The sequence below is a fragment of the Zingiber officinale genome, chromosome 4A (genome assembly GCF_018446385.1).
Source record: "Zingiber officinale cultivar Zhangliang chromosome 4A, Zo_v1.1, whole genome shotgun sequence".
Classification (NCBI taxonomy): Eukaryota; Viridiplantae; Streptophyta; class Magnoliopsida; order Zingiberales; family Zingiberaceae; genus Zingiber; species Zingiber officinale.
This window is the reverse complement of record NC_055992.1, coordinates 100,832,925-100,853,067: the sequence shown is the minus strand read 5'-3', so window position 1 is coordinate 100,853,067 and position 20,143 is coordinate 100,832,925. Positions and strand designations below refer to the sequence as shown.

Sequence of the window (20,143 nt, the reverse complement as noted above, 5' to 3'; positions counted from 1 at the left end):
GGTCTATTTTAAGATGTGAGACTAAAGATAATCATGACAGTGTATATTTTTTTATATAAAACAATTAAAAAAATTATTAATAAATTTTAAAATTATATTCAATGGGAAAATAAAAAGAATATTAAAATAATTTAATTTTAGATTTCACCCAAATTAATTATTAAAGAGTCTAGATTCTTAATAAAATAATAAGACAATGTATTTATAAAAAGTTCTCTACTTACGGCGGTGTTATCAATCCAAAAATATAGAATTAAGAGAATCATGACATATTTTTTATACCAAAAGAATCAGAGAAAATTATTACTAAAAATACTTTTTAATTTTAGAATTCATCAAAATTAATTATTAAATAATCCAGATTATTAATAAAATAGTAAGATAATAAAATTTAATAGGATGATAAAATTAATTAATAAAGACTAAATTAATTTGATATTTAATTATTATTTAAAATAAATTAAATTAATAATAATAATATTAACATAAATACTAAATTAAAATTATATATAATAAATAAATAAAATTTATTTATAATTTAAAATAAATTTATATATATATATATATATATATATATATATATATATATATTAATGAGATATTGATTATGATTTAATTATGTTTATTTAAATTATTTTATAGTAAGAAATTAATTTAATTAATTAATTAAAATTTCAATTAAAAATTTAAAGTTCCTCCAACCTCACCAGCGCACCTTTGTTGCTTCCCTCACCTGCTGCTACTAGCCGTCGGTTATCTTTCTCTCTTCCCTGTCACGAGCATACGATTCTAGCGATCCTATTCTAATTTCATTGCAAAATTCGATTCAACTCATTACTTTTGGAATTGGAATCACTATAAAAAAAAACAAATAGATAAATGATAAGATCAATTTATAATAAAATTATCTTACTCTAATTAATTAGGTATCGGACAGATTTTCTGATTCAGATCGCGCTTTTACAAACACGGATAACTTAAAATTATTTTCACTGCTTCTTATTAAACTAACTGAGTAATTTTAATAATTTAAAAAATTTACTTCTATTGTTTTTTAACCGGTCGGTCTAGTCGGTATCGGATTGGGATGGCGCCATCGCGCAAAGCCTGGCACGTGCCGAATGGAATCCGCTTATGGTAGAGTCAAGATCGACGTGCGCTGCCAAACCTGACCTAGCGAAACCTGCTCCTTTGCTCTTCTAAACCACCAAGAGGATCGGCGAAGAACACCCTGCGATGATACTTGCGGGCCGCGTGCTTCGACTACCGTTGGCGAGCAGCATCTAAGCTGCAGGTGCTTCTCCGTTTCAAATTTTTTTTTTTTGCCTATACATATTGGTTGCAGATTCATGGGCTTTCTGATCTTTTTTTGCCCTTTTTTTATTTTACTTATTCAGCGTTTTTATATAGAAGATCTTTCCATCCATCGGAAATTTGGAATGTTTACATTTTGTCTTTAGGTTTATCGATTAATATGTGCGCTAAAGTTATATCTGTTCCTGCCATCGCACGCTAAATATGCAGGTTCTTGATTCAAATTGGGCCAGAAGATTTCACTCTGATCTTCAAGATCTATCTTCGATGTGATGGCCTCACTTTAATTTTCAAAATTATGTTAACTTCGTTTTGAACTTTCGGTGACTCCATTTTTGTGCGTGTTGACTTTTTTTCTTCTCCTCTGTGACTACTAACTTTTATTGCAGTTTTTATCCTTGAAATTGTAGTCGAAGCACGTCGTCTAACTCTTTAGTTTGTTGTTCGAGAAGTTGTTTAGTGTTAGGGTTACGAATGACTAGCTGCATAATAATATTATGATCTTGATATCGATCTAGATTGTCATGATTCCTGTCTTCACCATTTCCTTTTGTTTACTAAAGCCCAGCCATAATATGTTGTGTTTGCCTAAACATTAATGGCTTGCCAAAAGCTGTACCATTTTGGCAGTGATTGTGGTATTGAGTATCGGTATGAATTGGTACAGGTGGGCACCAATTAAAGAAGCGGGGAAAGAAGAAGTAGACGTGAAGCAGAAGAACTAATAAGCTTACTTGGTAAGGTTTTCTTGAAGACGAGAATCTGATTCCTAGTCAGAATGGTGCGTACCATTCCCCTTTGGGTGGCACATAATAAACTTTTGATCCATGATGAAAATACATGATATTTTACTACAACATTAATATCAATAAGTAGTGTCAACTAGGGTAAAGATTGCATGTTTTACTAATCAAACAAAATTTCACATTTCTTGGCTTGACTATTCAAAATTGCTCCAATTTTAATATAATAAACACACTTTCATGTTTTTCAGAGCTTGGAAAAAAAATCTATTCCCATTAGTGTTTTAAATAGCAGTTTAAATATCCATATAAGAAGTCACATTTGTTTTTTGGAAGGAGACCTCTTACACGACTCACATAACTGCATATGCCATCAAGTATTTGCACCTTTTCTAAAATGCCTGTAAATTGTTCAGGCTGTTTACTATGAAAACTGTCACATAGTTAATTCACTATTATACATATGTTAGGCATTTTTATACATATAAATGTTTGCAAACATAGATTGCATATTGATCAACATATTGCATACACATTCAGATAACACATATGCCATACTACATGTGCACATGCAATGAGTCCACAGTATACACTGTCAAAATCACAAATTTTGTTTCTAAATTCTTCACTAAACAAGATACTAGAGTTTCAAATTATATTTCTTAAAAATATTTTGGAAACAAGTGCAGTATTAATGTTGGGCTAGCTGTTGGCTCTTAAAAGTAGACCAAGACATCAATTTACAGATGCGACTATGAGAAACATAAGAGGTGTTATGCTTGTGGTAGCTTTCCTTTGCTCTAACCCTAAGATAAAAACAAAGTTGATTCTTGCATTTCTCTTTCATCTTGTTTGATCTGTTTCTCAGATCTTCTTATTCTTTCTTTATGGTAGTTGTGCAGGGTCTTGTTCTTAGGTATCTTGTGAATTGTAATGCTCTTTTAAGACAAGGAAAAAAGCATAAAAAAACTTCGAGATGGTTGATTCCTCTGATTTCACCTTTTGCCAGGTGAGACATTCATTGTTTGATGAAATATGCTCTGCAACCCTCAAAGCTTGTTCTACTGCTATGCCTATAACCTAATACTTCATTTTTCATAAAATGGATAAGTTCAGAATTTGAATTTCCAATCCTTCTGAATTAACGAAAGTTGTACAAAAATTTCTAAGCATCTTACCTGTTTCTCATTTGTAGGTTGGTTTAGAAGTTCAAGACGACAACATAGAGTCTCCTAAAGCAATTCCTGATATTAATAAGATTGTTCTTGAAGACAATCCTTCATGTGGTTTGAGAACAGACAGAAATCCAGTGCCAGGTGATACTTCTCGAGACAATGCAACTTTACAAGAGAAATCTGATGTGTCTTCATCTCATAATTCAAGTAAAACAGCAATTGCAAATGACAAGCTAACTAAACTAATGATACCGGAACAAGTTAGAGGGGCAAAAGATTTGGAACATGCATCACAGGAACAGAAACCAGTAGTGAAAAAACCTGTAGCGAGAGCTAAGGTTCCATTTGAAAAGGGGTACAGCCAAATGGATTGGTTAAAGATTACTCGTAGACATCCTGATCTTGCAGGTATTTCTTTCCCTTATTTTTTTTTATGTCTGTGCAGATCGTTATCCACAAAGCACTAGTGAGGGGATGTGAGAAGACAAAATCTTGGTGGAAAAAGATTGAAAAACCTATCATAGCTAGAGAAAAATACAAGAACAAATGGTCTTAATAATGCATTTCTTATTGCTAACTTTTTAGGCATGTTCATAGGCTAAAGTCATTTCAATGATTGCTACAGTCAGGGAACGAATGATACAGACACTCTGGACTCCTTGTCTGTAAGGAATATGAAGTGCCTTCCTTAAGTTGGAGTAAAAGGGCTTATACATCCTTAAGGTGGGATTTGCTTGCATTATCTCAATACCACTCATACTCCTTCCCCTAAGGAGCACTTGTTTGTTGTAACCATAATGAGCATACATTCCCTACTTCTTTGCCTAAGGACTAGGAAGTGTCTGTCTATTAAGTGCATCCTCTTAACAACCAGTTAGTAACCAAAGAAATTAAAAATATATTCTCATTTCTATTTGGAGGTGAATGGAAGGGAGAGAAGCCTCGCGCTGCCTTAATAGCATAAATGACTAGTAATATAAAGAGTGAGTAATGCTTATGGAATTTCCTACTTTGGTTTCAGGATATGCATTAAACTTTTTACAATGTAAAGATTTACTGAAGAATTTCTAAATAAAATTTTCTAGGAAGATTTTTGATGATAGATGACGCATTTACTACTCTTTTCTCACCATATAGCTCAATTTAAATCTAAACGATTTCAATTTCCAATCAGCTGGTGTCATCCATTGGCATGGATGCCTGTGCTTATAAGATAATTTCCGAGGCAAGATATATAATGGATTGAGACACCCTCCACCTCGGGAGGAGGCGAGCTATCTAGTTTCCTTTTGTCTTTTTGGATATTAGAGTTTTTGGTGATTTGGCCATGTCTTCCTTGATACAGGTGCCCTGCCCTCAAATACCATGCCTTACCAAGCATGTCATGCCACCCTTTATTGAATCAACACCATTGATTTTAGAACATCATGATCATCCTAATATCTTATCGTTCTTTGCTCTTCTCTCATTCTATTTATATTTTTTTATAGTTACTGGTGTTGAATTATTGGAACATAGGTGCTACCTTTTGGTGTATGCTCATAATTTGATACTACATATATTTGGTTAGATTTTGTTTTAATTAGCTATTTTCCATTGTCTTCCATTATTGTAATTTATGCAGCCCGTCATCTTCTATTCTTTGGCTGCACTATCTTCATATATTCTTGTTGTATATTCATCTATAACAAAAGAGTGAAAGGATCTTTTAGCACATTTTTGTTTTTTTAATCGGTTTTAACATGTCACTATCTGTTTAATTTTAATCTAATTCCGAAATCATGATCTGTTTTAATTCAATCAAATCTGTGTAGATGATAGGTAGCATACCTTTTCTTGTTGATCCAGTTCCATGATAAGTTGTTTTGAGGTACTTTAGGATGTTTGCCAACATTGTTAGACCACTATGTCTGTAGACTTTTGCTCGTGTAGTGTTTAGTTCGGTTCAGAATGATGATTGATGTTGTATCAATTTTCATCCCCCCATTTTGATATGCCAAACTAAGGATGAAAATCAGCCGAATCGAGCCGAACAGTATTAGGCTCGAGCTCGGCTCGTTTAAGTTATATTCGGGCTCGAGCTAGCTCGGCTTGAGCTCGAATCGAACTTTTATTACAAGGCTCGAGCTTGGCTCGTTTTAGAATTATCAAGCTTGCGAACAGTTCGAGCTTGGCTCGTTATTAACTCGATTATCATAGTTAACGAGCCTAATTCGTTAAGTGAGCTCGGGCTCGTTTTCAGACTCATTTTAGAGCTCGTTTTTTTTGGCTCGTTTTAAAGTTCGTTTTAAGGTTTGTTTTAGAACTCATTTTTTGATTCGTTTTAGAGCTCATTTTTGGCTCGATTTAAGACTCATTTTTTTTGGCTCGTGAGCCTACAAACGAACATGTTCGCGAGCTCACGAGCCGAATATCCTTAAGCTCGAGCTTAGCTCGATAAGATAAACGAACGAACTTGAACGAGTTTTTTACCGAACCGAGCTCCGAATAACTCACGAACTGTTTGGTTCATTTACATCCCTACGCCAAACAATAGCTGTTTGTTACTATTTAATGTACATTAATTGCAGATAGTCAGAGTCATATGGGCTTTGGTCAAGTCCAGATTCTAGTTTCCATGTTAAGTTGTAATAAGAGTAAAGGATATTGTTATGTTTAGGGAAAAATATTGTATTGTTTTCATTAAAGATACCTATTGTGTATATATGTATGGAGTTGATGATAAATTTCTAAATCTAGAAGTACCAATTTGGAATTAAACCCACTATACCTAATAATCTATTAACTCTGCATGTTTTCGACGAGGAAAGTTATCTAAGAAAGAAATAAGACTATAGAAACTCTTTTCCTAGTTTTATATTGCTTCCACCATATTTGGACGGAAAAGTCACTTTTGCCTGCAATGGGTGTGGAATGGTGCTCAAATTTCAACTTAAAAAAATTAAAATTATTTTTTTCTTTTCAAATCATTTTTTATTAATATTTTTATACGACTGAACCAATTTGGGGTTAAAAGGATTACATTTAGTCTGGGAAATTGCAGATAATATAATGGCCGAGTAATCAATTTTTGCACATGGATCAATATAGGCACGTGGATCAATACATTTCTATCAAAATGATGAACCAATAGAAAAGAATGGGATGATATCTCTCCTGAACAAAAAACACGAACATTATTAGAATTCATCCATAATGTTGCAGTGAATCTAATATGTATTGCACTTTGTAATTTAATGTTAACAGATACTGCTTGTTATGCATGCATAACCAATCTATGAAGTTGTTCTTTCATTTCTCACTTAAAATGGTTCCTCTACTGGTACAATTTCAGGCAAGCTTTCCTGGATGTTTGATCATGATAAATTAATCAGTCATATCCTTCTTTACTATGCTTGGGGGTATACTTGGGCAACTCTCCCTAGCATATTAGTTACTAGATAGCTTAGTTCATAGTTCACTACACAGTATATATATCTTTCTACTTTTCTCCCTAAAATGTTGGTTCTGAAATTTTGAAGTTGCACATATACTTTTATATGTATCTCTGCTCTGATGATTTTCATTCTTTTCTCTTAATTTATTTGTCATTATGACCATTTTAGGGCTTAAGGGACGATCAAACTGCAGGCTAATTACTCTGGATGAAGTTAAGCAGCATAAAACTGGTGGTTCTATTTGGACAGTTCTAAAAGGCCGTGTTTACAATATTTCCCCATACATGAAGTTTCATCCTGGTGGTATGCAACATTACTTGATTCTGCAACTTGTTATGAGATCATTTTTGTGTAATCTTATGTGAAATAGGTAGCACAGAACATCCTTATAGTAATTTAACATTATATTGCAGATTCTCTCAGAATTTCTCTCCAAGTTTTACTTCTTTGGGATGGATGCCTATTGATTATGACTTATCATGCACATATATAATATATTTAACTTCTACATTCTTCTTGCCATTTTTCAATCACTAAGTCTATGAAAATTGCACCATCTTGGTTTATGCCGATCTTCTTGAGGCTATATATTGGAGTAACTACTGACTGTTTGTCAGGACAAATTTGGAAACTAAAATGACTTGGAGATATTTACAGATTTACATACTGCATCCAAGTTAGGCCCAATAAGTTTACAAGTTCAACTCATGTTGAGTTAACTGAGTACTCTCCTAATAGTCATATACAATTTACACGAATCAACTATATTTTCTTCCCCCTTTTTCTTATTAAGTAGTAATAGATTTAGCTTATCATTTCTTTTGACAGGTGAGGATATGATTATGAAGGCAGCTGGCAAAGACTGTACTGCTTTATTCAGTATCCTTAGTTTTTATCACGTGTTTACTGGCTTTTTTTTTATCTAAATGAATTTAGACAACGCCATCAAGATCAATAAACTAGGAAGTAAACAAAGAAACAAGTACAAGTGTGACCGTGTTGCAAAATTTTCTTTTAGCCTAACCAGCACAAAGGTTGTAGCTAGAAGATACTTTAACAAATCCCAAAACAAAGAAACAAGTACGAGTATCACTATCTAATAATTTTTTTTTTTAGTCTAATTGACACAAAGTTTAATCCTAGCAATAAGTTATCTAAAGTAATCCCACCTTAGCAACAATTCAGTCTTCACCTTCCAGTGTGTCAAGCATAGGTCTTCACCATTCTATTTAGCACCAAAATAACATTTCTTACTCTTCATTTACTTATTCATCAGTCCACCGCAGGTTGATTTGCCTTAACTGTTATATTAGACAAATATCATGCATGGGTTAATGCGGAATTCTTACTGGAGAAGTGCCTTGTGGGAATTCTAGATCCTAACTGAAAACTCAAGCACAGATAAAAAGGTCATGCACTTCGGTGTTGCTTGTGTCTGACAGTTACAAGTAAATTTATTTCTTTAAGAAAATAAGAGCAGACGATGCTCTCAGCGCTTCTTGAAGTGGACCATGTTGCTTATGTACATTTCCTTTCATGTACCACTTAATTGATGATTCTGATGCGTTGTTAAGATTTATATATTTAGATTGCCATTGTGTAAATTCCTAGTGTATCATTGTACCTACACTGCGCAGCTAAAAGCATAGTTACTTGGATGAATATTCAAGCAAAGATTTTGTTCTACAGAAGCCAAAGATATTGTCTCCTCCATTAATATGTTCGAGGCGGTTTATATGGGCTGGGGGTCACCGGCGCCACAGATTTTACCTTTTGCAACATGGGTGATTTATGCGGGCCCGTAAATTGTTGGCGATAGTGGCAACTGCAATGAGCAATCAAGCTCTGTCCAATGGTTTGGTAGACATTTAGATTGTTAGAATAACATCGTCGCCCTTTTGCCCCAATTATTTTGGATTTATTGTAGGAATTTTATTTACTCCTTGAGCTCCATCCAAGGGAATATTAACTGATAGTCAATGGAAATTATTATAGAAATTTCCAACGTGAAAGATTTGGTATTTTCAAGATCATCAAAGCCGTCGGGAACAAGTGTATTATTTTGAACAGTAAATTATAGTCGTAACTATTATCTATGGCTCTCTAATGCCTTAGTTTTTTAGGTTGTATTTGGCCACTGTTGACTCAGTCGATTATATCATATGTGCCTTTCTTTCAGACTCACGATCGTCTGGTAACTATGTTAAGACTTTCCGATCCAATGCTATAAATATATTTCCTTATCTGGATAAAACACAAAGATCTCAAATAGGATTATAAATAAATTAAATATTTATGAACAATATATTTATCTAATAAAATTCTTATATATATATTTATTCAATAAATACAAGTGAATTAAATGAATAAATTTAAATACTTCATGAATATTTTTAAATATATTTGTGTAAAGTTTGTTATTATTTAGGAATAGAGATTTATTTTTATTGTGAGACTATAATACTGGATCATTTGAGGTGATCGATATTACTTTTAACTTTAATAAATAGAGATTATGAATTATTCATGAATAATATTCATGTGTTGTTTCAATTCCTCCTTGAATGTATTGTTATTGCTAAAGTGAAATCTCCTATGATTTATAGGGCCGTGCAAAAAAAAAAAAAAAAAAATTAGATTGGAATTGGTAGCTTTTTAGTTTTGATTAATCGATTTTTCCTTATTTAAGATTTTTTTTACAGATAAACCGGTAGAATCGGGAATTGATGAATGTTCTTTGGAAATTTTTTTTAACCATTCCTTTAGTTAATTAGTAAACAGAAATTTTAAATTCAATTCTCTAATCTTAAATTCCTCTGGCGGCGGCGTAAAACACATTTTCTATGCAATCTCTACTCTTACTCTTCCTTGATTGGCGGAAAAAACGGACCCCACAGATTGTCCTGGCTGACGTACACTACCTCTCATGGTCATGGGTATCGCGATGCCGTACAGATACAATTGGCTCTCCCCTGACCACGTGCTCGAGATAGAATCCGCTCCAAATCCGCCAGCAATATTACATGATCGGACGGTTATAACTCACAGGCCGGCGATGGGACGGATAAGATTTCTACATCTGGATAGGATCCACGTCCACGTCCCATGCCCAATCCATCGCTTCCCGTCTCCAGTCGCGACCAAATTCCTTTTTATTGCCGCCTCTTTCTTCCTCCCGAGTTAATTCGATTCCGTCGCGAGCTGAAACCCTTCAATTTCGATCCCCTTTATCATCTTCCTTCTCAGCCATGAGACGTCGGAGCTCGATCCCTGCTCCGGTGGCGTCTCCTAATGCCCCTTGCCTCGATCACCCCGCATTCTCCTACCTCCGCCAAATTTTACCTCGGAGAGTCAGCCAACTCATTGAGATCCTGCTGGCGCTGGTCGTGAGGAAGGTGTGGGGTTTCGACCCGGACTTAACGGAAACAGATCCTAGCCTAGGCAGCTGGCCAGTTTCCGCACACGATTATCAGCAACCGCTGTCCTTGGGCGATCTCGATCGGCTTCCTACCGATGTGATCGTGCAGATACTGAAGCTTCTCGGGCCGAAGGAGGCGGCCGGGTCAAGCCTGGTGTGCAGCTCTTGGAGGGTTCTGGTGTCGGATAATAGACTGTGGATCTTCTTCCTCAAACATGGGAAAGAGCCATTCGAGACGGTGATGTTTGCTGAGACGCAATTGAGATCGGGGCCAATGTAATTCCAATTTTTTTCATTTGTTTTTATTCTCTTTAGTTTCTTAAATTTCCTTTAGTTCTCTTATGTCTTTCCTAATCTCTTTGGATGTGTCTCCAGTAAGGAATTTCGATAGCACTATAACCTCCAAACCTGTATAAAAAAAATTAGAGGCAATGCTTGTTTCATTAGTCCAATCTCAAACCACCTATGCTTAGTTTCTTTAGTCCACTATTATATATGTTGGATGCCCCCACCCTTATTATCTCTATCATGCCTTCGCGGATCTTTTCAGCTCCTTGATGAGTTTGCTACAGAAATGTTTCATATAACTAAGTTCGAGCCTTCTCCCCTAATACCAAGCTCCTTAGAAGAGTTGATTTTACCCTTGAGTAAGGTAGAGATATATGCAGTTGTTCAAGCCCTGGGTAAAGGCAAGAGCCCTGGGCCTAAAAGAATTCAATGCTCACTTGAGCCTTTCCAGGAATTTGGGACTCTTGATATTCATTTGCCTACATTACCTTGTCACCAAATTTGTAGGAGTGTGTACAACCTTTGACTTCAGGCCTGTTGCTCTAGAGCACCTACTTATCAAGGTTATTTAGAAAGTTCTTGCTCATCTTTGTCCTAAGTGCATCTCAGAGTTGATCTATAACAGGTTGTGTTTATCAAAGTAAGCAGCACTGTCATTTGCCTCTTGTGTGCAACTGGTGAGGAAACTGTAGTTCAGAAATTGAATTTTGAGAAAACTTTTGAAAGCACTTGAACTGCCTTGGAGCAGCTTCTCTCCACCTACGGTCTCCTATTGGATCCATGCCACCAACATTACATTAGGATAGTGTGAATTAAAAAAAAAAATTGAACCTGTATGTTAGAACAAACATTATTAATGTAAACCGGATATGATACCTTGGCTTCATAGAAGAACTGTCTAATTGTCTAGTCTCTAACTTGTCCACGCGGTTCATCCTCACACATAGCAGCAGAGGTGCTAGTGTAGGATTTCCTACAAGAGATGAGAGGTGATCATCATCATCAAAGAGACAATGCTGACAAGAGGGAATACATGACATAGCCTTGACTATTCTCTCAGGCCATATTCGGATGCAAATTTTTGTAGGTTGACAGCTTTGGGTTTCTTCTCCATTATGTTAGTGTACTTTGCACTATCCTTCAGTGGTTGCTTGATGATCTAGTGTGGATACATGGTTCTCACTTCTCAATTGCTCTCCTGTGAGTTAAGTTTTCATTTCACTAGCATTGCAAATGAAGCTCAATACAAAGGATGTTCTTGGAAGACACAAAGTTCACATAAGCAATTTCTCCTGCTTGTGTCCATCGAATTCTTATAGCTGTGAGAAATTATCATTGCACCTCTTCTTCTACTATGAAAAGGTCAAGCTGTGAAGGCAGCTCATATTTTGAACTTTGGCGGATGACAGATCCAAATGTTGACTCTTGGAAATTTTGGTGTTCTTCTATAGCCACCAAGTTATGAAGATGTTAACACCTTCATCTTTGCTTCTGAGAATTGGCTGACCTGGTGTGAAGCAACCTTCCTAGATCAAAAGGTTTCCCCATCAGTTTCCTTCAAAGGCAGGTGGACCTGCTGTGATGTTGGTAGGTTTAGTTGTCCTTGCAATTTCTAGAACAGTACACGGGGGCTTTGATTAGTTTCATCTCCAAAATCACCCCAAGCAACAGCACTGCAGTATCCTTGTGCCACGGCCGTGAGCTTTCTTGTTGTATCTATTTTTTCCCTTTTGCTCTCTCCTTCTTTAGCAATTAAAATAGTGGATTTCTTTATTGTTTCCAAACTTCCAGCTTCACCTTATGTAATTTGCAGTACTCAACTTTCATCTTACTACAATTGGTGATCCCAGGTTCACTATTATCTCATCTTTGCTAAAAGGAAAAGTGGAAAACTATCGTGCTGTGTGTTCTTTCTCTAATATTTTTCTGTAAACGAGTAAATTTTTTTCTTAACTATGAATCTTTTGTGTGACAGGATGTACCTCCTTTATTCACATCAAGTGTCCTTCTTGAACATCTTTGCACGCCGTGCCATGGTTCCAGGTTCTATTATTGTGGATGGTATGTTTCGTCCATGAATTTTCTTTTTTCTGTTTTGATTTTTTTCCCAGAGGAAAAAATCGAAAAATTGGAAAGAAAATTAAAAAAGGCAATTTATCATCAACCTTTTGATGCGATTCTGCAATAAAATTTATTTGTATGCAGAAGGCGCGTTTCTTCCCCGAAAAATATAGAACTCTTTTAACTTCCGTACTAAACCTCCTAAATTGGTTTAGGAAAACCAGTAGATGTTATATCCAAGTGATTAGTAGTTAAATGAGTAGTCATGTTTGAACTTTTTGAACATTTTCTTAAGGATATATGAACTCTAAAATGGATTCTGCATGACACAGATTTGGCTTCATGCATGATGTAATAGTTTTTCCCAAGAAAATTGATTGGAGTTTTATATTATCCTCGGTAGTGTTTTTTCCTTTTCAAATCATGAAAATTTATGTCCCAATTTAATTTTTTTGTTTGTAAGTATTGTATCATGTACGTAGATGGATTTGGCTATTGCAAATGTGGTAGAGAAATGTGTGTATCCATCATTTATAAATTATTTTTCTCAGTCTGCAGCTTCAGGAAGCTTATTTCAAATGTTTTTGAGAAATGTATTTATGGATCATTTATACATTTTTACTCTCATTCTATGGTTTCTGGGAACCTTATATGAAGGTGGATCGGGTTATTGCAAATATGGTTGGAGCAAGTACGCTGCTCCATCTGGGCGTTGTGCTACATTTTTGGTAAAAAAATCTTTTACTATCCCGGTGAAATTTGTAATTTAATTTTTATATTGTGACTTGTGAGTTGTGATCTTTGTATGCAAAGTTCATTTGCCCATGCATTGTAATATATCTGAGTCCAGAAGATGCTTCCTAATGTAGTGACTCTGTTTCTCCATAGGAATTTGGCAACTTGGAGACTCCAACACATGCAAGGTTTCGGCATTTTTTCTCTACAATTTTTAGCAGGTTTTTTTTTTTTTCCTTCTGATTCATGGTTAAATTTATCTTTACTTTTTTTAATCATGAACTTATTTACCAGAAGCACTGATTCATGTTTAGAGTAAAACTTATGTGATTCTTCTCATTACAGAATGCAGGTTAGGTCATCATCTCACCCGATAATTGTGTCTCTTCCTATCTGCCACACTGAGGGTAGGTGCATCCATAGACAATGACAAGATGGAAAGAGATATTCTGATTCTTACAATAGGGGGGGTTTTTCATATTGGTGTGACTTTCTTGATTCTTTCTGCTGCTTCATGCATCTTGTTTCCAATTGGCATATCACTTTCTCAATTTGAATTTGAAATTCCTAAAATGCAATGGTTGACTCAAGATAGTGACTTCTATTCATCTGCTACAGAAAAATAATCCAACTTATAGTAGTTTCAAAAGCAAGTACATTAACACAAACTTTTCTCAACTTATGCCACCCACTATTTCTTCTGGATCATATCTAATTAATTACAATTGACGAAAAATCATTGGTCTACTTAATTCTCATACTGTGTGATTGGTCGAAATTGTTCAAGGGAATGAAAACTTGTAACTTCCTTTGGGAGAAAAGGTTTCCAGCAGAGGTGTAATGTTGGATTCACAGCTTCACACCTGTGATTGTTAAACCATGTCAGGCATTATGCAAACAGGGTTTTTATCATGGCTCTCACGTTAGTGTTGATTTATAGTTGACCTAGATTGAATTACCATGTGCTAGTGGTTTAGTTAGATTAGAAACTTCTGTTGCCAATTGATTTTTTAAATAAAATTTTCAATCTTTTTTGTGAACTAAGATGTTTCTAGATGTGGTTATAGTTTCCTCAATTTTGTATATTTGAGATTCCTAAATAGGTGAAGACCAAAGTTACGTAACGTGTTTTCCCCTTTCCAGATACTGAAGCTGCTCAAACGTCCAGAAGGCAACTTAGAGAGGCAATATACTCTGTCCTTTTTGATATGAACGCTCCTGCAGTTTGTGCAGTTGATCAAGTATGCATCTGAACTGGCTCCATTTTGTCTTCTTAATTTTATCTATTATCAATAGCATCCTTTGTTCCTGACAAAGTTGTCAAAGCTTGTTTCCGAAGGATATCAGTTTTAATGGTTGGTTGAGATGCTACTGCTCTAATTTTGTTTGCTGGCATCAAGTTGATTGTGGCATTGTATTTTGGGGGAAATAGAGAAATTAAATAGAGAGAGGAATCTAATAACTATTTGTCCTGAATTCTTGAGGGTTTAGCAAACAAAATGGGAGATTCTATGTCAGAGTTTGATGTACCTGCAAGCAATTTAAAAGTGACATTTTTTTTTCAACAATGACACAAATGAACATAGGCAGATATAAAATGTGCATTCACAATGGCTTACAGAATTATTATCAAAATGTTCAGTCACACATCATATAAGCTAACAAGATCACAAAGGGAAAAGAGTGAAAGGGAATAAGTGAATAAATCCAGCCACAGAGCAGGAGCAGATTATGACATTCATGCAATCATCAAAAATCGGCCGTGGATAATCCTTTGCACATTAACACTTAATATATTAAGTCACCATAGCTAAGCTTCCTGTGTTGCAGAACTAAGAAGCTAATAGTTGGAGATTTGTCCACGAAGCCTGGAAATTCTGTTGCTGCATTGTTCATTTTTTTTAAATCTCGAGTATGGGCCAGGGTGGATGGTTGATAGGAGAAAGGCGCAATAAAGCAAAGTTCAGGATTTTGATAGATACTCTCTAAAGAGATTCGATTTGGAACTATTGCCTTGGAATTCAATACTATTTTTTCAGTGTTCCAGATTATTATTTCTGCTTTTGATTGATGATTTAACTCTTTTCTTTTTTTTTTTGAATAAATTAACTCAAACATATGCATGCACGGTTGTTTCCTTTTAGATGATAATTTTAAACTTCTGTTGTTGTGAGGAATCCTGATTGATGTGTAATTTGTTTCCCCTTTATCCTTGTTCCAATAAGATGAATGCTAAACTACTTTCTTAATCTGAAACCTCAGGCTGTTTTAGCTTTGTATGCAGCAAGAAGAACTTCTGGAATAGTTGTTAACATTGGTTTCAATGTAACATCAGTTGTCCCAGGTAAATCTTCATTTACTAGTGTTTTTAAGTTCTTAGTCTTGTTTTCTACTATTTTCTATTATCGAGACTGTTAATTTACCAAACAAGAGCAAGGGTGGTCACCAGTACAAATAATAGTTGGGGTTGCTGTCCATCTTGTGTCATCTGTACTATTCATAGTTTTTTTCATACTGGCTGCATACAAATGCAAGCCTTCAAAAAATTTATGGCCTTCTTTATTTGGAGTTAGGACTAGCAAATAAGTTAGATTGGGCAGATTATAAGGTGAGTATGGTGATCTTCTGTGTTACTTGCTAGCTGCTGCAAAATTTGGAAAAGTAGCTTGTATTGGGACTTTTCAGAGTAGTTGTTATTTAATCTGGGAAGGTTTTTTCAAGTAAATTGACCTATTCAGCAGATGCCTTAATTTATAGACTAAGGTTTTATGTTCCATTGACCTAACAATGCTTGAAAATTTAAGATGTTTGAATAATATAACTCATTTGAGTCATTTACTACCATATTGAAAATTAGCGAATTGAAGAGTTATCTTAAACAGTTGAAATGTTCCTTGTATCAGAAACTAGTGATTCTACTCTTAAAAAAATGACTTTTTGGATTATATATACTCCCCCAAACTCAAATTATAATAAATATTAATTGTTTAACAGTTTTTAGAGGTGAAGTGATGTATGAATTGGGCATTGAAGTATTGGGATTTGGTGCTTCAAAAATCACTGCATTTCTCAAGGAACTAATGCAACAGAGAAATATAATTTTCCAATCTCTATATACTGTTCGAACTATCAAGGAGGTATGCTGCTCTATGTGAATTCAGTTTTCTAATGGACACTGTAAGACTGTATGAATTATTTTTTTTTGGACAACCTATCAAGGAAATTCGAACTATCTCCCCTACTTCTGTTTGATAATTGGGACTGTACTTATTTGGGCATGCCAACAAAATTTCTGTAAATAAAACTATATTTTATTGGTCTAATTCCAACTTAATTTGCTAAAATATCTAATTCTTATTATAGAAGAGGAAAAGTGAAAAACTAGCGTACATAAACTCAATGCTAAACAGACCTAGAATACTCACTCTCCTAGAATTTAAAGAGTATATATCTGTGATGCTCAACTTGTTACACAGGTGAAAAATGTCTTAAAAGAATTTTGTGAAGATATGCAAATTGATCTTATTTATTGTGAATGTTTTTGTTAATCTATATTGCAATCCATAATCTTCATATTTGGTTTGAATTCTTGATAGATTCATATATTCAGTTTGAAAATTTTGATTTGGTCTAAAATGTGCTTAGAACTGAAGCCAACTGAATCATTCATTACATGAAATATTGAAGTTAATTTGTTCAGCTCCAGCTAAAGATTCCACCTTAGCTTTGTTAAATTATTTCTTCAAGTTTGCCCCAAGAATAGAATCATGCTTTAGTTTCTTGTGTTGCTCTATGTGAAGTTTGAGACAAATAAACTTTCATCAAATTGAACTTGTTTATCTTCAAGCGCCTAAGTTAGTGCACACATTTATATATATATATATATATATATATATATATATAACCCTTGTAGTAACCTGAGACCCTTTCATGCCAGAAACTCTGCTACGTGGCCACTGATTATAATGCAGAACTACTTAAAGACTCCAAAGGATCGTGTGAGGTTGCATCTGAGGGTTTGTTCACTCTAGCAAAGGAGCGTTTCCAAACTGGAGAGATTCTTTTCCAGCCACATATTGCAAGAGTGTGAGTTTTGTTAATTTAATTCATCTGGATATGTATTCCTCTTTATTCATTCATGCTTATAGTTCTGGTAGTTCTCCTGTATTGTAGTGCTGTCCATTGTCTGGTTATATACACTTGTTTCTACTGACGAACAGTGATAATGCATGTGCCAGAAAACTTATTCTGCACTATTCCCTCTTCTCTTACATATTTTTGGTTGAGTGATATGTTAGAATCTCCACAACCCCTGAATCTATCTGATTTGGACTCTTGTAACTGGAGCACTTATGGGTAAAATCCTGATGTTGGAGTAATTTACTGTAATTGAAATCTTATCTGTGAAGATGATTCACTTACAGGAAAAGGTAAAAACAAGGATAAATAGCAATATGATTGTGTGATTGATATATTCTTTTGGTCTTTGTTGTTTCTAGGCATTCAAGGGGTTTGCATGAAGCTGTGGCTCAGTGTATAGATCATTGTTTCTCTTCAGAAGTAACAAGTGATGATGGATGGTATAAAACTGTGGTTTTGGCTGGTGGAACATCATGTTTACCCGGACTACCTGGTAAGCTAATTTGATATTTGAGTTTCTGCGAGGCTTATTCTTTATTTTGTTTCATCTTCAGCCTTTTTAACGGATTTTCTAACAATAATTTGATTTAGTTAAAACTATACTAAGACTTAGTTTGCTTCTCAGAAAACTATTTTGCAAGTACAAAAGCTATGGTCAACAAAAATGATTTCGGTCAAAGAGGAGTCATTGTCATTACAATAGGATGAATCATTGAGGTTGCTCATTTTATATTATTAAACAAACAAATGACAATAGCTTTCAATTATACACAAATGAACCCTTCAAAGTAAACTAGTTTTTTGTAAAATATTTTCCTTGAAATTATTTTCTCCTATTTCACTTGAACAAAAACAGCATCTTTTATTAATTTTTCTATTTGGTGTGGTGAATCTCAGAGAGGTTGGACAAAGAACTCCTTAACCTCCTTCCTCCGCAAATCTCTGAAGGAATTAAAGTCATACCCCCTCCATATGGCACTGATTCTGCTTGGTTCGGAGCAAAGATCCTCAGCAATGTAAGCCAATCTAATGTTTTAAACTGTCTCAAACTCTTTCTAACTGCAAATTACTATGATCTGATACTATCATTTCCATCACATGGTTGATTTACTTTCTGTTATTTTGTAGTATACTTGGAAGTGATTAGTAGGTGCCAGTTTACACGATAAAGTGAAAATGGATGAAAAAAGTCCAACGATTTTAAAATGTGAAGTCGCTGTTTAAAATCCTCCATTGCTAGTCATCTGGGGCAGCGATTGATGCTAATTACTTTGTTCCGTTGAAGGATTGCTTCTCCAATTACTGATCAGACTAGGGAATGCCCCTGGAATTGATTGAGCCCATATCAGACTCAAAACTGAATCACATCTATATTTGTCACGCCTCTTTAGATGCTTGTCGCTTGCAGCTACAAAATGTGCCACGTTAGTCCTATTGGCACTCTCAGCCCAAGTTTAACTGATAGAGTTCATCAAAGCCAAGGCAACTGAGTATTAGATTTCAATAAGTTAACTTTATTGTGCATTCACAACTATGTTTAGTAACTTTCGCAAAAAACCAATGGAAGTGTGTGTAAGATTAGTCAAGTTAATCGGTAAGCATAGCTATTCAACTAATAACTGAAGTTTAGTCAAATTCCTTGATTTTCATGGTGCACTTGCAAATTGTATTTTCTTCTGGTTGTTTTGACAACTTTCAGTGAAATATGGGCCTTTTTGTTGCTAGCTGTATCTAATTTTTGAATATGAGAAGTCATCAACTATGCTGAAATTGATTGATTGTAGGTGAGTACCTTCTGCGACGCATGGTGTATTACAAGAGATCAATTTGCCCAGAAGTCTCAACGCAACATATGATGAAATTTCCAGCCCTCTGTAGCTTATAGACAGACAGACATTCTTCTCGCAGGATGAATGATACACTTGCACTTTGTCAATTTGTTTTTTAATCTTTATAGACATACCCAAAATTTTAGGGGATTCAACAACATCCAAAAATACACAGTAGTCTACACCCATTTGTTATCAATCATCAGCTCCAAAAAGGCTTAATACAGATGTAAGCATTCTTTACGAGGGAGTGTGCTATTTAATAGTATATTTTGCAACTAATAAAGAACTCCAAAGTTCTAATAATGTGATTTACAATTGATACACATTGTAAACTGTGTGTTTTTCCATGAATACTTTCCTTTTCTCTTAGTGTGCTGGTAAAACATTGCTCTTATCACTATATTTCATATAAAAGTAGCCAGAGAATATTGAAGAAAACGTTAATATGTACTTTTTTTTTCATCTTCTCTTTAATTAGTATTGGCGTTAGCAATTGGTAGCCAAAGAAGCCTTAAGTTTCAAACGTGAACTAAACTAAAGTAGTTTCATTACTAAGCTACAGTCACAATGAAACAACCGTACACATCTCTGGACTGGTGCTGCTATTCTGAGAGATTTGGTCTGTAGCAGAACTCTCAGCTACTTGCCAACAATGTTGTGTTAGTCTCGTCAATGTCATCTCCATATTGAGTACCCCACTCTTCTGTTCCAGGACCCTGATGAAAGCTGAACAATCTGAAAGTTGAGCACATTCACGGGCAAATGATGCACATTGTGCACAGGGACGCCCAGCATTTTCAACTCTCTGATACAAAGTTACCATTCATTGAATTTTAACTTCTTTTTTTTACTCACGTTCAATTTTTAGGATCTAATTAATTTTTAAGACGACAGGTCCCTAAGAGTAAATTATGAAAGCACAATATCAATTCATCGGCAGTCAACCCGTGGGGACTTCGACCCACAACCGTCCAACCCAAATTTACCCTCTAATACGTCT

The 20,143-nt window shown here is 34.9% G+C and overlaps 2 protein-coding genes across 7 annotated transcripts; both read left to right on the top strand.

The window, feature by feature from the left end:
• Positions 1-1,142: 1,142 nt before the first annotated feature.
• LOC121970355 (cytochrome b5 domain-containing protein RLF-like) lies at positions 1,143-8,273 on the top strand. 5 transcript variants are annotated; one of them, XM_042521013.1, is made up of 7 exons: positions 1,143-1,294; positions 1,982-2,051; positions 2,960-3,066; positions 3,253-3,640; positions 6,838-6,972; positions 7,498-7,548; positions 7,983-8,273. In XM_042521013.1, the coding sequence occupies exons 3-7, from the start codon at positions 3,034-3,036 to the stop codon at positions 8,054-8,056; spliced, it is 681 nt and encodes a 226-aa protein (XP_042376947.1). In that variant the 5' UTR covers positions 1,143-1,294; positions 1,982-2,051; positions 2,960-3,033; the 3' UTR covers positions 8,057-8,273. The 5 variants fall into 5 exon arrangements, with proteins under 5 accessions (XP_042376947.1, XP_042376948.1, XP_042376949.1 ...); XM_042521014.1 differs by having other exon boundaries at positions 2,952-3,066; XM_042521015.1 differs by having other exon boundaries at positions 1,982-2,095.
• Positions 8,274-9,833: 1,560 nt separating this feature from the next.
• LOC121970354 (actin-related protein 8-like) lies at positions 9,834-19,512 on the top strand. Of its 2 annotated transcripts, XM_042521010.1 has the most exons (12): positions 9,834-10,363; positions 12,351-12,436; positions 13,094-13,164; positions 13,325-13,392; positions 13,517-13,578; positions 14,315-14,412; positions 15,434-15,515; positions 16,166-16,308; positions 17,109-17,257; positions 17,671-17,804; positions 18,209-18,327; positions 19,096-19,512. In XM_042521010.1, the coding sequence occupies exons 1-12, from the start codon at positions 9,918-9,920 to the stop codon at positions 19,165-19,167; spliced, it is 1,530 nt and encodes a 509-aa protein (XP_042376944.1). In that variant the 5' UTR covers positions 9,834-9,917; the 3' UTR covers positions 19,168-19,512. The 2 variants fall into 2 exon arrangements, with proteins under 2 accessions (XP_042376944.1, XP_042376946.1); XM_042521012.1 differs by lacking the exon at positions 9,834-10,363 and having other exon boundaries at positions 12,988-13,164.
• Positions 19,513-20,143: the final 631 nt, after the last annotated feature.

Excerpts from the sequence above, each read along its gene's own strand:
- LOC121970355 (XM_042521013.1), top strand. The coding sequence starts at position 3,034 with ATGGTTGATTCCTCTGATTTCACCTTTTGCCAG. Across the intron at positions 3,067-3,252 it reads CTGATTTCACCTTTTGCCAG|GTTGGTTTAGAAGTTCAAGA; the intron begins GTGAGACATTCA and ends TCTCATTTGTAG. Across the intron at positions 6,973-7,497 it reads CATGAAGTTTCATCCTGGTG|GTGAGGATATGATTATGAAG; the intron begins GTATGCAACATT and ends TTCTTTTGACAG.
- LOC121970354 (XM_042521010.1), top strand. The coding sequence starts at position 9,918 with ATGAGACGTCGGAGCTCGATCCCTGCTCCGGTGGCGTCTCCTAATGCC. Across the intron at positions 15,516-16,165 it reads TGTAACATCAGTTGTCCCAG|TTTTTAGAGGTGAAGTGATG; the intron begins GTAAATCTTCAT and ends ATTGTTTAACAG. Across the intron at positions 17,805-18,208 it reads ATGTTTACCCGGACTACCTG|AGAGGTTGGACAAAGAACTC; the intron begins GTAAGCTAATTT and ends GGTGAATCTCAG.